This window comes from Salvelinus sp. IW2-2015, unplaced genomic scaffold, assembly GCF_002910315.2.
Source record: "Salvelinus sp. IW2-2015 unplaced genomic scaffold, ASM291031v2 Un_scaffold3209, whole genome shotgun sequence".
NCBI lineage: Eukaryota > Metazoa > Chordata > Actinopteri > Salmoniformes > Salmonidae > Salvelinus > Salvelinus sp. IW2-2015.
This window is the reverse complement of record NW_019944496.1, coordinates 17,971-31,914: the sequence shown is the minus strand read 5'-3', so window position 1 is coordinate 31,914 and position 13,944 is coordinate 17,971. Positions and strand designations below refer to the sequence as shown.

General features: G+C 40.2%; 1 protein-coding gene across 1 annotated transcript in view; it reads right to left on the bottom strand.

Annotated features, from left to right (window-relative positions):
- Positions 1-580: 580 nt before the first annotated feature.
- Positions 581-13,944, bottom strand: part of LOC112075509 (zinc finger protein 577-like) — a 30,728-nt gene continuing 17,364 nt past the window's right edge. Inside the window, exons 4-5 of the mRNA XM_024142502.2 lie at positions 6,987-7,232; positions 581-1,208 (exon numbers count right to left, since the gene is read on the bottom strand). Coding sequence (XP_023998270.2) covers positions 934-1,208; positions 6,987-7,232 — 521 coding nt within the window. The 3' untranslated portion in view covers positions 581-933. The remainder of the gene's footprint in view (positions 1,209-6,986; positions 7,233-13,944) is intronic.

The following is a 13,944-nucleotide window of genomic DNA, read 5'->3' as shown; positions in this document are numbered from 1 at the left end:
CAGAGCACTTGATGTTGTGAAGCATTTACCACAGTCAYAACAAGAGTAAGGCTTCTCTCCCGTATGTATACGATGGTGTGTTTGTAAGTTTCCCAGTCGAGAGTAACTCCCCCCACAGTCAGAGCAGGAGTAAGGCTTCTCTCCTGTGTGCACTCCTCTGATGAACTGTCAGAGCACTTGATGTTGTGAAACCTCTTCCCACATTCAGAGCAGGGGTAAGGCTTCTCTCCTGTGTGTATACGTTGGTGTTTCTTTAAGCTGCTGTGTCGAGAGAAATCCTTTCCACAGTCAGAGCAGAAGTAAGGCTTCTCTCTGTGTGTATACGTTGGTGTGATTTCAAGCTGTCCTGTAGAGAGAAACTCGTCCCACATTCGGAGCAGAAGTAAGGCTTCTCTCCTGTGTGTATACGTTTGTGTTTCTTTAAGCTGCTGTGTTGAGAGAAACTCTCCCCACAGTCAGAGCAAGAGTAAGGCTTCTCTCCTGTATGTATACGCTGGTGACATTTTAATGTATCAATTTGGGTGAAACAATTCCCACAGTCAGAGCAGAAGTAAGGCTTCTCTCCTGTATGTATTCGCTGGTGACTATTTAACTTATCCAATTGGGAGAAACTCTTTTCACAGTCCGAGCAGGAATAAGGCTTTTCTCCTGTATGTAAACGTTGGTGTTTTTTTTAAGTTGCTCTGTTGAGAGAACCTCTTCCCACAGTCAGAGCAGGAGTAAGGCTTTTCTCCTGTATGTATACGTTCATGTGTGCTTTTAAGGTATCCAATAGGGAGAAACTCTTCCACACAGTCAGAGCAGAAGTAAGGCTCTCTCCTGTGTGTATATGTTGGTGTTTTTTTTAAACTGCTCAGTTGAGAGAATCTCCCCCCACAGTCAGAGCAGGAAAAAGGCTTCTCTCCTGTGTGTGTTCTCTGGTGAACTGTTAGGTCAGATGATGTTGTGAAGCATTTTCACAGTCAGAGCAAGAGTAGGGCTTCTCTCCTGTGGTATTTGTTGGTGTCTTTTTAAGTGGCTCCGTCGAGAGAATCTCCCCCCACAGTCAGAGCAGGAGTAAGGCTTCTCTCCTGTGTGTATTTTTAGGTGTATTTTTAGCTTTGATAGAAATGGGAAAATCTCCTCACAATGTGGGCAGTGGTGAGACCTATTAGCTCTGTGATCTTCCTGCTGTTGCTCTCTGGATGTAGAGAATGTCTCAATGTGACCTGTGTGAACAGTATCAGAAGAAAAAGTCAGTGGTACAAAATATTATGAACACCTGCTCTTTCCATGACAGACTGACCAGGTGACAGCTATCATCCCTTATTGATGTCACTTGTTAAATCCAACCAGGAAGTGGGAAATCTGAGGTTTGTAGTTTCATTTAAGTGATTGCCAATCCAATATGCTGTGTCTATGGGGACAGATTGCCCCCTTCCAACAGATGTCAACAGTCTTTAAGAAAGTTGTTTGAGGCTTCTATTGAGAAGGGGGTCGAAAAAAGCTGTTTCAACAAATGGACTAGGCTGGGCCAATGAGTTGTTTACTGCGTGGTCACGCGGGCGCGCCGTTCCTTCTTTTTCCTCTGTAATGAATACGCTATTGCCCGGTTGGAATATTATTGAAGATTTATTATAAAAAGACCCTAAAGATTGATTGAAAACATCGTTTGACATGTTTCTACAAACTGTAATGGAACTCTTTTGACTTTTCGTCTGGATTTTGTGCGCTCGCGCATTGTGCTTTGGAATAGTGAACTAAACGGGGGAACAAAACGGAGGTATTTGGACATAAATATGGACGTAATCGAACACAACGAACATTTATTGTGGCAGTGGGAGTCCTGGGAGTGCATTCCGACGAAGATCAGCAAAGGTAAGTGAAGATTTATAATGCTATTTCTGACTTTGTTTGACTCCACAATTTGGCGGGTAACTGTATGGCTTGCTTTTGTGGCTGAACGCTGTACTCAGATTATTGAATATTGTGCTTTTGCCGTAAAGCTTTTTTGAAATCTGACACAGCGGTTGCGTTAAGAACAAGTTCATCTTTAAGTCTATGTAAAACATGTATCTTTCATCAAAGTTTATGATGAGTATTTCTGTTATTTGATGTGGCTCTCTGCAATTTCTCCGGATGTTTTGGAGGCATTTCTGAACATGGCGCCAATGTAAACTGAGGTTTTTGGATATAAATATGAACTTTATCGAACAAAACATACATGTATTGTGTAACATTGAGTCCTGGGAGTGTCATTCGATGAAGATCGTCAAAGGTTAGTGATTAATTGTATCTATATTTCTGCTTTTTGTGACATCTCTCTTTGGTTGGAAAATGGCTGAATGCTTTCTGTGACTAGGCGCTGTCCTAACATAATGATATGTTGTGCTTTAGCCGTAAAGCCTTTTTGAAATCGGACACTGTGGTGATTAACAAGAAGGGTATCTTTAAAATGGTGTAAATACTTGTATGTTTGAGGAATTTTAATTATGAGATTTCTGTTGTTTTGAATTTGGTGCCCTGCAATTTCACTGGCTGATGGCGAGGTGGGACGCTAGCGTCCCGAATGATCCAGAGAGGTTAAGAAAGATTTTTAAGACTTGAGAGAATTTGGATTGAATGTCTGCCATTTATTTTTTAATTTTGCCTTTATTTAACTAGGCAAGTCAGTTAAGAACAAATTCTTATTTTCAATGACGGCCTAGTAACAGTGGGTTAACTGCCTGTTCAGGGGCAGAACGACAGATTTGTCGGCTCGGGGATGTAAACTTGCAACCTTTCTTTTACTAGTCCAACGCTCTAACCACTAGGCTACCTGGGTGAATGGGCAAGAAAACAGATTTAAGTGCCTTTGAATGGGGTATGATCATAGTGGCCAGGTGCACCGGTTTGTGTCTAGAACTGCAATGCTGCTGGGTTTTTCATGCTGAACCCACCACCCAAAGGACATCCATCAAACTTGACAACTGTGGGAAGCTTTTGAGTCAACAGGGGCCAGCCTCCCTGTGGAATACTTTCAACCCTTGCACAGTCCATTAGGGCACCAAGAGTAGTCTGTTCTTCCACCAATTGATTGGTCGAACTTTTTTAAACATCTATTTTCTCCATATAAACATCTAAAATCACTACTTGATAGGATAAGGCAGTTTATGCTGAGGGTGATAGACAGGCTTTAAGAGATGTACAACGTGAGATCAAAAGACAATACTGGTGAACAAGGAGGCATACAAGCAAAGGGTGGAGAGGTCATTCTCCCCAGGAAACGCAAGGGTAGCCTGCCAAGAGATTAAATCCATGGCTAGTCCCCCCACATAGGCAGCGGAAAAAACAGTGCTGACCTTGGGAGATATGAGGGCCGGGAACATGGCTAATGAACTGAATGTTTTCTTTCTTAGATTTGAATCAGACAACTTTTTGTCGGAGGTAAAACAAATGGAAGCATCATTGCAAATGTTTGAGAGAGTTGTTGTTAAACAGTCTGATGTTTTAAAGTTGTTCAGGGGATGTAACACATACAAAAGCCCAGGCAAAAATAAGTGGACATGTGTTAAAGCACTGTGCTGAACAATTGGCTGGTGTTTTTACAGACATTTTCCAATCCTCACTCAACCAGCAACACGTGCCAGTATTGTGGAAAAACTCAATAATTATACCAATTCTAAAGCATCTAATCCCTCTGTGCTGAATGACTACCGCCTGTCGCCTTGACATCCTTAGTGCCTTCAGAAACTTGTGAAAGTCATATTCTCAGCGTCAGCTTCTCGACCCATTTCAGTTTGCCTATCAGCCTAGCAGAGGAGTTGACGATGCCATTCTTACCCCTCCTTAACATGGTCTATAGACATGGGATTTGGCACCCTCTAGATGTTAGGGTTCTTTTGTTGACTTTTTTCTGCCTTCAACACAATCCGCCTACATTCTGGCACAGAGACCTCATTCAGGACTTTCTCTTAGATGGGGGGCTGGTTTTATGGCTGCTGGACTTCCTGAGCCAACGCCTCACAGCGAGTCAAAATAGGTCCCCACGTGTCGGACATACGCAATACCAACACAGGCTCTCCTCAGGGATGTGTTTTGTCCCACTCCTGTACATCTTGTACACTAATAGTTGTACTAGTTCCCATCCTGACAGACACCTCGTTAAGTTCCGCTGATGACACTGCCTTGATCAGCCTGTTGCATGATGACGAGAACATCATGGCCCGGTCTAGATGACTTTGTAGAGTGGTGTGAGCAATCACACTTGGTCTCCAAAACCAACAAGACCAAAGAGATGTGCATAGACTCAGGAAGTGTACAACACCTACCTTGCAACATCTATCAGAGGTCAGAATATAGAGATTGTAGAGGAATACAAATACCTGGGTGTCCTCTTGGACAATAAGCTTCAGTGAAGTAAGTGTACAGACCTGATCTACAAAAAGAGCCAACAGAGACTGTACTCTCTCAAAAAGGGGGATCTTTTAATGTAGACTGTACTATACTGACTCTGTTTTACAAATTCTTTCATTGAGAGTATTTTAACTTTTTGTATTGTTTGTTGGTTTGGCAATGCCACTGTCAGCCAGAGAAATATGCTGAGAAGGATTATCACCACAGCAAGCAAGGTACTTGGAGTCAAACAGACAGGCCTGGATGAGATCTTTAAGGTCAGGGCCCTCCTCAAGGCTCACAAAATCATTTTAGACCCAAGCCACCCCCTGTACAGGACTTTGAAATACTCCCCTCTGGCCGCAGGTATAGAACACCCCCTCAGCAGGAAAAAACACAACTAGACAGTCATTTGTGCCAGGTGTGATATCCTCCTAAATAGCTTGGTCTAATGTTCTTATCGACTCAGTAAGACCAGCAGGCTAGTCTTTATTATTATTATTATTTTTTTTATGTTTAATTGGTATGTAATTGTTATGAAAGTTGTATTGTCAATTTTGTTTTGTATTTAAACGCCACTTTAAACATGTACATAACACTGCAACAAAATTTCCCCATGGGGKCAATAAAGTAAGTAATATATAGACACGTGTTTTAATCAAATCAACCATATGCACTGAGCTTGTCTGATAATTATTTAATCAAACTGCGCTTAAACTAAGACACACAAATGACTAGAGGGAGTTCGACCGCAATTGATGCGATTGTGCTCAGACTTACAAAAACAAAATGACTAGCACCCGTTGTCTCTCTCTCTTCCCTGCTGCAGCGACAACCACAGAACATCAACAGTGTTCATCACACTGTCCTTGTTGCTGAAGCTGCAACATAATTACAGCCATTTCTGACTGAATGGTTCTGTTGCTGAAATCCCTCATTTGTTAAGGAAAAACATTCTCTATTCCCTCAACATTTGCTCTCTTTGTGACACATGTATACATCGCATGCACGTGACCAATAGGGCCTAACCTACAGCATATCATAATCACATCAATAAATTGGTTATAACAAACTCAGAACACAGTAACAGCAAAATGGTTGCAGAGGACGTGACAAACTCGAAACGGGAGAATGTTTACTGGTTGCTCAGGAGGTAAAAGGGAAGTCAGATGTGTGGAATAAATGTGACTAGTTGTGGAAAATACTGGAGATCAAGAAAAAGAAGGAGCAAACACTGAGTGCATATTGTGTGTTCCAAACAGGTAGATTACAACACTTTTCTGACTGTTTGGAACAATGTAAACAACACTAAATAAATGATAAGCATAACCGAGTCTGTTGTAACGTTTGGTTAAGCCTTTATTACAGCATTGCAAAGATTAAAAACCAGCAGAATTTTTAAAATTGTTTATCTGACAGGCTATTAAACAAACAGGTAACACAAGCAGGATGTCTTATTTCTGCAGATATACACTACCGGTAAAAAGTTTTAGAACACCTACTCATTCAAGGGTTTCTTTATTTTTTATATTTTCTACATTGTAGAATAATAGTGAAGACAAACTATGAAATAACACATATGGAATCATGCAGTAACCCCCCAAAAAAGTGTTAAATCAAAATATATTTTATAGCCACCGTTTGACACACGTTACTGGCTCAGACCTCTGTTTTGGGAAACTAGTACCGTAAGTTTCAATATGAAAAATTATCTCAACGGGAAAAAGTATTAGCGCGATGTGCTTTATCTATTACCTAGAGCACAAGTTGACTACAGCGGTTTAAAAAGTCACTTAGCAGAATGCTATCAAATGCTAACAAGTACTAAGAAATCCTCACAGAGAAAACTAAATGCTAATGAGCGCATTGCGAACATTTTGTACAGTTTCTGACAAACTATACAAATATACAGGTAACTCAAATACGCTACTCAGTTTGCTGCACCCCCAAACGAATATTAGCCTACATGGCTCTTGATCTAGGATGGCATTCTCTGCTGTTACCAAGTGAATGCTTGATTTTATAAGAAGCTAACCACTTAGCTAGGTAGCTAACTAGCTACTAAATCAACAAACCAAATGGACAACTGCAGGACATTTAGCACATTATAGACTGTTAACTTAATAGTTGTAAGTTATCTAGCAGGCAAACATTTAGTTGTGAATTCCATACTGTAATTAGATCACCTGATGCATGATACACAACAGTGAGTGACTCACAAGGCTCCGGTCTCTTCTCATTGTGTTCTTGTAACAAACACCAGGTGACTGGGGCACTACCATAAACTACATAATAATGTGAAAGATATAATGAAGAAAACAATGTTCTTTATCTCCTAACGTATTGCAAATGTACATTAGTCATTTAGCAGACACTCTTATCCGGATCTTATCCGGAGCAACTTACAGTAATGAGTGCATACATTAATACTTTTTTCATACTGGTCCCCCATGGGAATCGAACCCACAACCGTGGCGATGAGAGGACCATGATCTACCAACTGAACTACACAGGACAGACATCTACCTTCTCATTGAAACAGTTCATCATGAAACAGTTAAACTGCAAACTTTTCATGCACAGTGGGAAGATGGAATGAAAAACAAACTTAGTTAGATAGAACCTGCTCTTACCATGAGAAACAATCGTCTCCTCCTCTTCTTCATCTTTAATGTTGGCATTCAGCTCCAGTGTTTGACTACAGTCTTCCAGCTTCACTGATGCCATCTCTGGCTCCTCCAGTGCAAACTGGGCTCCACTGTCACAATCAGGACCCAGTGACTGTAGGTTTAGGGTTGGACTCAGTGTGGAAGGAGAGAGGCAGGCTGGGTTTGCCCTCACTGTTGATGTTACCGGCCTCAGACTTAATCTGAGTCGGCCTGTAATAATAAAGAGAAACGGACTCCAAAGTTATTGTCTTTGCAGTTCAGGCACATTCTTTATTCTCAAAAAAAAATAATTTTTTTCTTGTTCAATTATCTAATTTCAACAGGTCAGGGAGCTAGCCTAAGCATTGACAGCAAAACACTAATTCACATTACACACTATAAATTAGTCTACACAACGTTAATTCACTTGATCTATAGTAGATTTCCCAAATTCACATAAATGACAAAAACCATTTAGTACAAGGTTGCAGTTTGTTTTAGGCAGCTCTATGTACCATTTTACGGCAAGCGGTACCGGAGCGCCAAGTCTAGGTCAAAAAGGCTCCTTAACAGCTTAGAAGCCTAAGCCATAACACTGCTGAACAAATAATCAAATGGCTACCTGAACTATTTGCATTGACCCCACCCTAAGGTCAACGCTTGTTGTATTCAGCATGTGACAAATTTGATTCTCCCGAATAACCTTCTCTTCACTGTATTATTTCACTCAAGACCAATTGTATTTCCCGTTCACACCAGTAACAGTTATAGATCAAGGTGGAAACGGAATGTGTCTGAATATTACTACATATGTAGAAAACGGATCATTACATTCCGCTTCAAAAAGTAGTGCGACCGTGAAATGTTTCTCTTGACGCAGACAGAGTGGGCACCGCCATTTTCCCAGCTCGTGTATTTGACACAAACAAATAACGACATGTAAAACAAACTCCGAAATCTCAAATAAATTGATTCTTTATGAAATTACTTTGACGAAATTATGTACATCCACTCAGGCAAATCCAAAGTCTCTAACTAGCTAACGTTATGTGAATTGTACATCATTTTTATCACGTTCTTCACTCACTCAGTTTGACACAAAAATAGAACATAAAACCTTAACGTGATAATACCTTTACGTTTTTTTATGACATGTTCTTTCGATATTAGAACGTTTAAACGTGCCATTACATACCTGTAGCAATCAATTTGAAACGGAGACAAAAGTAATCGTCCTACTGCATAATTCTGGCACTTTCTTTGTTATGAAGAATGATGCGCGCCTGGCCGGAACTCCTGTTCCCCACTAAAGCCACACAGTTCCAAAACCAAGAGACGCAACAACGCGAGACTTGCGAGAACGCTTGGGATCAGACCAAGCCGGGGTTTGAGAAGTTAATGAAAGAAGTGAACAACTCTGATGCTTTTGCAGCGGCTAATGGGGATCCTAATAAATACCAAAAAGATTAGTAGCCTGATACTCTTCTTCCAACATCAATAAAACCGATTGACTTTCCTCCTTCTTTCCATCTACACACGGTTTAGTGCTCCAACCACTCCAGGAATCTTCCGCTTAAGAAGATGACCTCAATGTCCGAGGAAACTCCAGATATAACACATTTTATACGACCTTTACATAACACATTTATTAAACTCACCAGATCATTCTATCAATGAATGTCGACTTAAGTCGCTTGACTGCTATGATTAAGCAATAAGGCACAACCTTGGGTATGGTATATGGGCGACATACCACGGCTAAGGGCTGTTCTTAGCAAAACGCAATGCGGAGTGCCCGGCCATATACCACAAACCCCAAGGGTGCCTTATTGCTATTATAAACTGGTTACCAACGTAATTAGAACAGTAAAAAGTAATGTTTTGTCATACCCCTGGTATATGGGCTGATATATTACGGCTTTCAGCCAATCAGCATTCAGGGCTTGAACCAGGTTTATTATTGTAAATAAATACCCTTTGCGCATGTGCATAACTATAGATAAATCCGACAGGAGAGTTTGAGTGATGAAAGCTAGCAGAGGATCTTGAAATCTCTGAGCAAGAAACATTGGATGAACATAAAAAAAAACGAATGTTAGGCTAATTTCTGGCAATTTTGCAGTTATTATGTGCCAGATTCTAAGACTACAAAGTCATTATAAATGACCCATTTGCGAGATTGACTTGTCATTTCAATAGACCAAGGCAACAGACTACAATCTGGGTTTATGTTTCTAATAAAATGTTGCCATAGTTTGCTTGGATAAAGGCAGGTAGCCTGATAGACCTACATTACATTTCAGATAGTCTACAGTAGCCTCCGACAAGATGTAGGCAAGATGGAAACTGAACGATTTAGCAGCTTGCTTACTTCAAATTTCAGGACTAATTTATTAACATGAAAGCGAGGCAATTTCTCAATAAGAAGTGTGCTTGTTGTTTCCCAATAGCCTGCTGGAATAGGCTACTGAGGATGAGGGATCATTTCAATCACTGAATTAAATATGAATAACATGAATATTATCTGAATATGCTTGTCAACAACAGCCAGTGTTTTTTAACATTTGTTTTACCTGTAGCCTAATCTGACACTTGTTACCGTCAATCTAATGCGTTCATAATCAAATTAATAAAATTTCTGTTTGAAAAAGTAGCCTTAGCTTTCCTAACTGACTGAGTATATTGGTTCCTGACTTCCCTGAAAAGTCGGATGTCGCGGTGGCTATTTGAAGCTAATGCAGAACGCCACAGGATGCTTTTGTGCTGGTCAAGGGCATTCAAGTCTGGGTGAACCAAGGGCTATATCTGTTCTTAGTTCTACATTTTTTGAATGGGGCATGCTTATTTAAGATGAGAGAAAGCACTTTTAAAGAGCAACCAGGCATCCTCTACTGACGGGATGAGGTCAATATCCTTCCAGGATACCCGGGCCAGGTCGATTAGAAAGGCCTGCTCGCTGAAGTGTTTTAGGGAGCGATTGACAGTGATGAGGGGCGGTCGTTTGACCGCGGACCCATTACACACGCAGGCAATGAGGAAATTATCGCTGAGACCCTGGTTGAAGACAGTAGAGGTGTATTTAGAGGGCAAGTTGGTCAGGATGATATCTAAGAGGGTGCCCATGGTTATGGATTTAGGGTTGTACCTGGTAGGTTCCTTGATCATTTGTGTGAGATTGAGGGCATCTAGCTTAGATTATAGGACGGCCGGGGTGTTAAGCATGTCCCAGTTTAGGTCACCTAACAGTTCGAACTCTGAAGATAAATGGGGGGCAATCAATTCACATATGGTGTCCAGGGCACAGCTGGGGGCTGAAGGGGGTCAATAACAAGCGGCAACTGTGAGAGACTTGTTTCTGGAAAGGTGGAATTTTAACATCAGCACTCCATTATTGGTCAGACCAGCCATACCCAGGTGCATGCTGGTCAGCGTAATGTTTACATAGCAGGTTAAGAGAACTAACCTAGCAGGTTGGGATAATTAACATAGCAGGTTAGGATAATGAGGTTAAGGTTAGGAAAGGGGTTAGGGTTTTGCTTTCATAAAATGCTACAGTTGTCAAACAATCAACTGGTCCTGCAACAATCAAATCAGCCACACAAAACGGTCTTGAGTGGCAACAAATCTTATCAAATAGCTGATTCACTTTCCATATGCCACTTCTGTTGATCTTCCCACTTCTGTCAACATGCCCACTTTCAGACACACTCCATATATGCTGTTACCCATGACTCTAGCCAATGMCTGGCTGAGCTAGKTAGATTTTTCTACCCAGAGACCACTAAAGAAAATCCTGATTGGATATTTTTTTCTCTTCAGTATTAACCCTTCTCTTTCCAACACAAACTGAAGAGATGAAATCAGAAAATMATTACAATTATTGTAAAGATGAAGTACAAATTAAAACTAAATTTTATTWAAAAAAATATATACATTTTTATCAAGCCTTAGCCTTCTGTGAAGGCCCTTATGGTTCCCCACTGCTTAGATCTAGATTGAGATGAAATCATCCTGACTTAAAATCTAGACTAGGACAAGTCTGAGACTATTTTAACCCATGTCTGTTTTCAATCCAATTCGCTTTATTTTTGTAATACATTACACTTGATCCTTCTTGAATAAGTACACCTCCATTTCTTTTTGGTTTTCCTCTAACCGATTTTGTGCCTCTACAGTTTTCATTACCATCTACCTGCGCTGTTACTTCCTCTTTTTACTTTTTAGTCTCATCTCTTTTGACCTAAACTGCTTTTGTTTTAATGATGAGTATTCTATTGAATGGCCCCTAAAAGTACATTTGAAAGTGTCCCATACAATAAGGATATCTGCTGTACCTATGTTGTACAGAAAAAAAGTAAATTATGAATTATTTTGTCTTAGTTAAGAACAAATTGTCATCCAATAGGCTTTGATTAAATTTCCAATATCCCCGTCCATGTGGGAATTCTGTAAGAGCTATATTGGATGACAATTTGTTGGCTATATTGGATGGTGGTCCGATCGGATTCGGTCTCCTATTAATACTTTTGATGCCAGCAAGAACAAGACTAGGAAGTAATCAAGACGGCTAGCTTGATTAAGCCTCCTCCATGTATAACTCACTAGGTCAGGGTTTTTCAACCTTCATATATCCACTAGTTCTAATGTATCCATGAWCTTTGTAATCTCCTTAAGCGCTTGAGGGTGATAGTTTGTAGAATGATTTCCTTTACAATCCATTGAGGTACTTAAAACCGTATTATAATCCCCCACCATAATAATAGATTATTTCGTTGCTTGTGAGCTCAATAAATTATTACATATATTTTCGATTATTAATTATTTAAAAACAATTACTGGCAATTCTTCACCACCAGAGGTCAATGATAGCACACACTGTAATTCCCGCACGGCGCGGGATTTCATTTTGAACAACGGGGAAAACAAAAATGGCAGCTCCCCCTTGTTAGCTTAGCATTTGGTGCAATGCTTATCTTCACTTGTGCGGAATCTTACTTTCCAGCACAACAAATGTCCCCTCCAACAAGAGAACAGATTTACTAAGTGACGTCTCACGTTCAACCTTTCAGCAATATTTTTTGCGATTAACCGGAACGCGCGGAAAACACAAATACACCGTTGGTCTACTCGCACCAATGAAAACGTGAGACAGAGATAATTACTAGCTTGGTCAAGCCAATATCTACTCAAATTTCATCGGCTGGCTCTATGTCCACGCTCGAGAAATTAATTATGACCAAGTCTACTCGCTCCTGAATGCGATAGACAGAAATAACACTACATTGGGCCCAACTAGTATTTTCTCAGAATGCCTGCATCGGCTGGTACATATGCCCTAGCTCGTAGCATTCAGTAAATCCCTCACACACTGATTTGTGTCAGATATACAACACGAGTCAATCTCGCTACACTAGTATCTGGGTGAAAAAGAAACCACACACATGCCACTCTCAACAATAATCCTGCCTATAGCGCGATTGGAGTATGAGTAACTTGCTACACAATTCCTATGGACTGAATTCAACAGTGAGGCCTAGTTTATCCTTGCAGGGGGGCATCAATATGTCGTGACGTTATCGTTATGTGATGACATTCTATTTATTGAATAATTAACTGCTTTTATTATGTGATTAATTTATCCTGTAACAAATTAACTCAGTAACCTGGAGCAGCCACAGGAAAATTTTGCTTAATGAGTTACCGAATTAACTCAAAGATATTCGATTTCATAGCAGTCAACAATTAATTAATTTCCTCAGTCTCATTCTGAACATCGCATAATTCGTAAATCTGCACAAACCAGTTCTCACTAATCATTCCGTACCACCAAATTGAGTTGATTATTTATTACTAACAAGCTAAATGATAACATAAGATACATATACACAAACAGTCAAGGTATTAGTTAGACTTCATACAATGGCAACAGGTCCCTAGTGGACCAACACAAGATGGAGATTTACCTAGAGAGAAAGAGCAAGAGAGAAATTCAACACTTGATACATTTGTAAACAATGCTTAGTTTCAGCCCTAACGCCTTGCCCTGAACTGCCCCTTTATGGGTAAAGTGTAATGCATGTATTTACGTGTTGAAGGTCTCCGTTGGGTATCTCTTTGTGGGTCGAGTTCCCTTAGTGGGAAAGGTTTGGCTAACGCCTTGTTTTTTCGTTTTCAGGTTGAATCTCTGATTTCCAAACGATGCCAATGTCCTTTCTCATAGTTGTCAGTTTCCTTGCACTCATTCTGTGAGAGTGGGCTTCTGAGGAGGCTAATCAGCCGTGTCGATGCTCCCGGCGTGGGTAAGAGGGCCATGTAGACAACCGGTGACTTGAAAAGAATAGCCGATGGTCCTGCTTAAATTCAACTTCCTAGATACAGTACTAGAATAGCTTACTCCACCATAACACTTGATTGTTCAGAGTTTCTTGTCTTCAAACTCGTGTTGCGTTTGGGGTCACGACTAGTCGTAGACTCAGGCTGAAGCGTGTGGTCAACTTAGTCTGATATGTAAATTCTTTATCATGTTTTATACCCTAGAGTAGAAAGGGGCGTTTCCATCTTTATGACACACTCTCTGGGTTCCCTAGGCGTAGCTAGTTACAAGGTATTAGGATTTTCTATGATTCGTTTGGACAACTAAAATCAGTCTTATCATCACCAAAACATTCTCTTTCATCTGGATATTTTCTAACAAAGTATGTCAACATCACATATACATTTATGAAAACTCTTCAAGTTAATGTTTTCATTATAACATCCTCAACTTCTAATAACATCAATAAAATGTACATACATTTTCATATTCCATCCATCATTGTTTCCACCATTTGGCTAATCAAATATACATGTCTCAAAGTCATTTATTTGATGTTTCTGTAGTTTTTGGGCTGTAACCTCTTCCTAAGGCAAACAGACATTCAGTCTCACCATTAGAGAACAGACT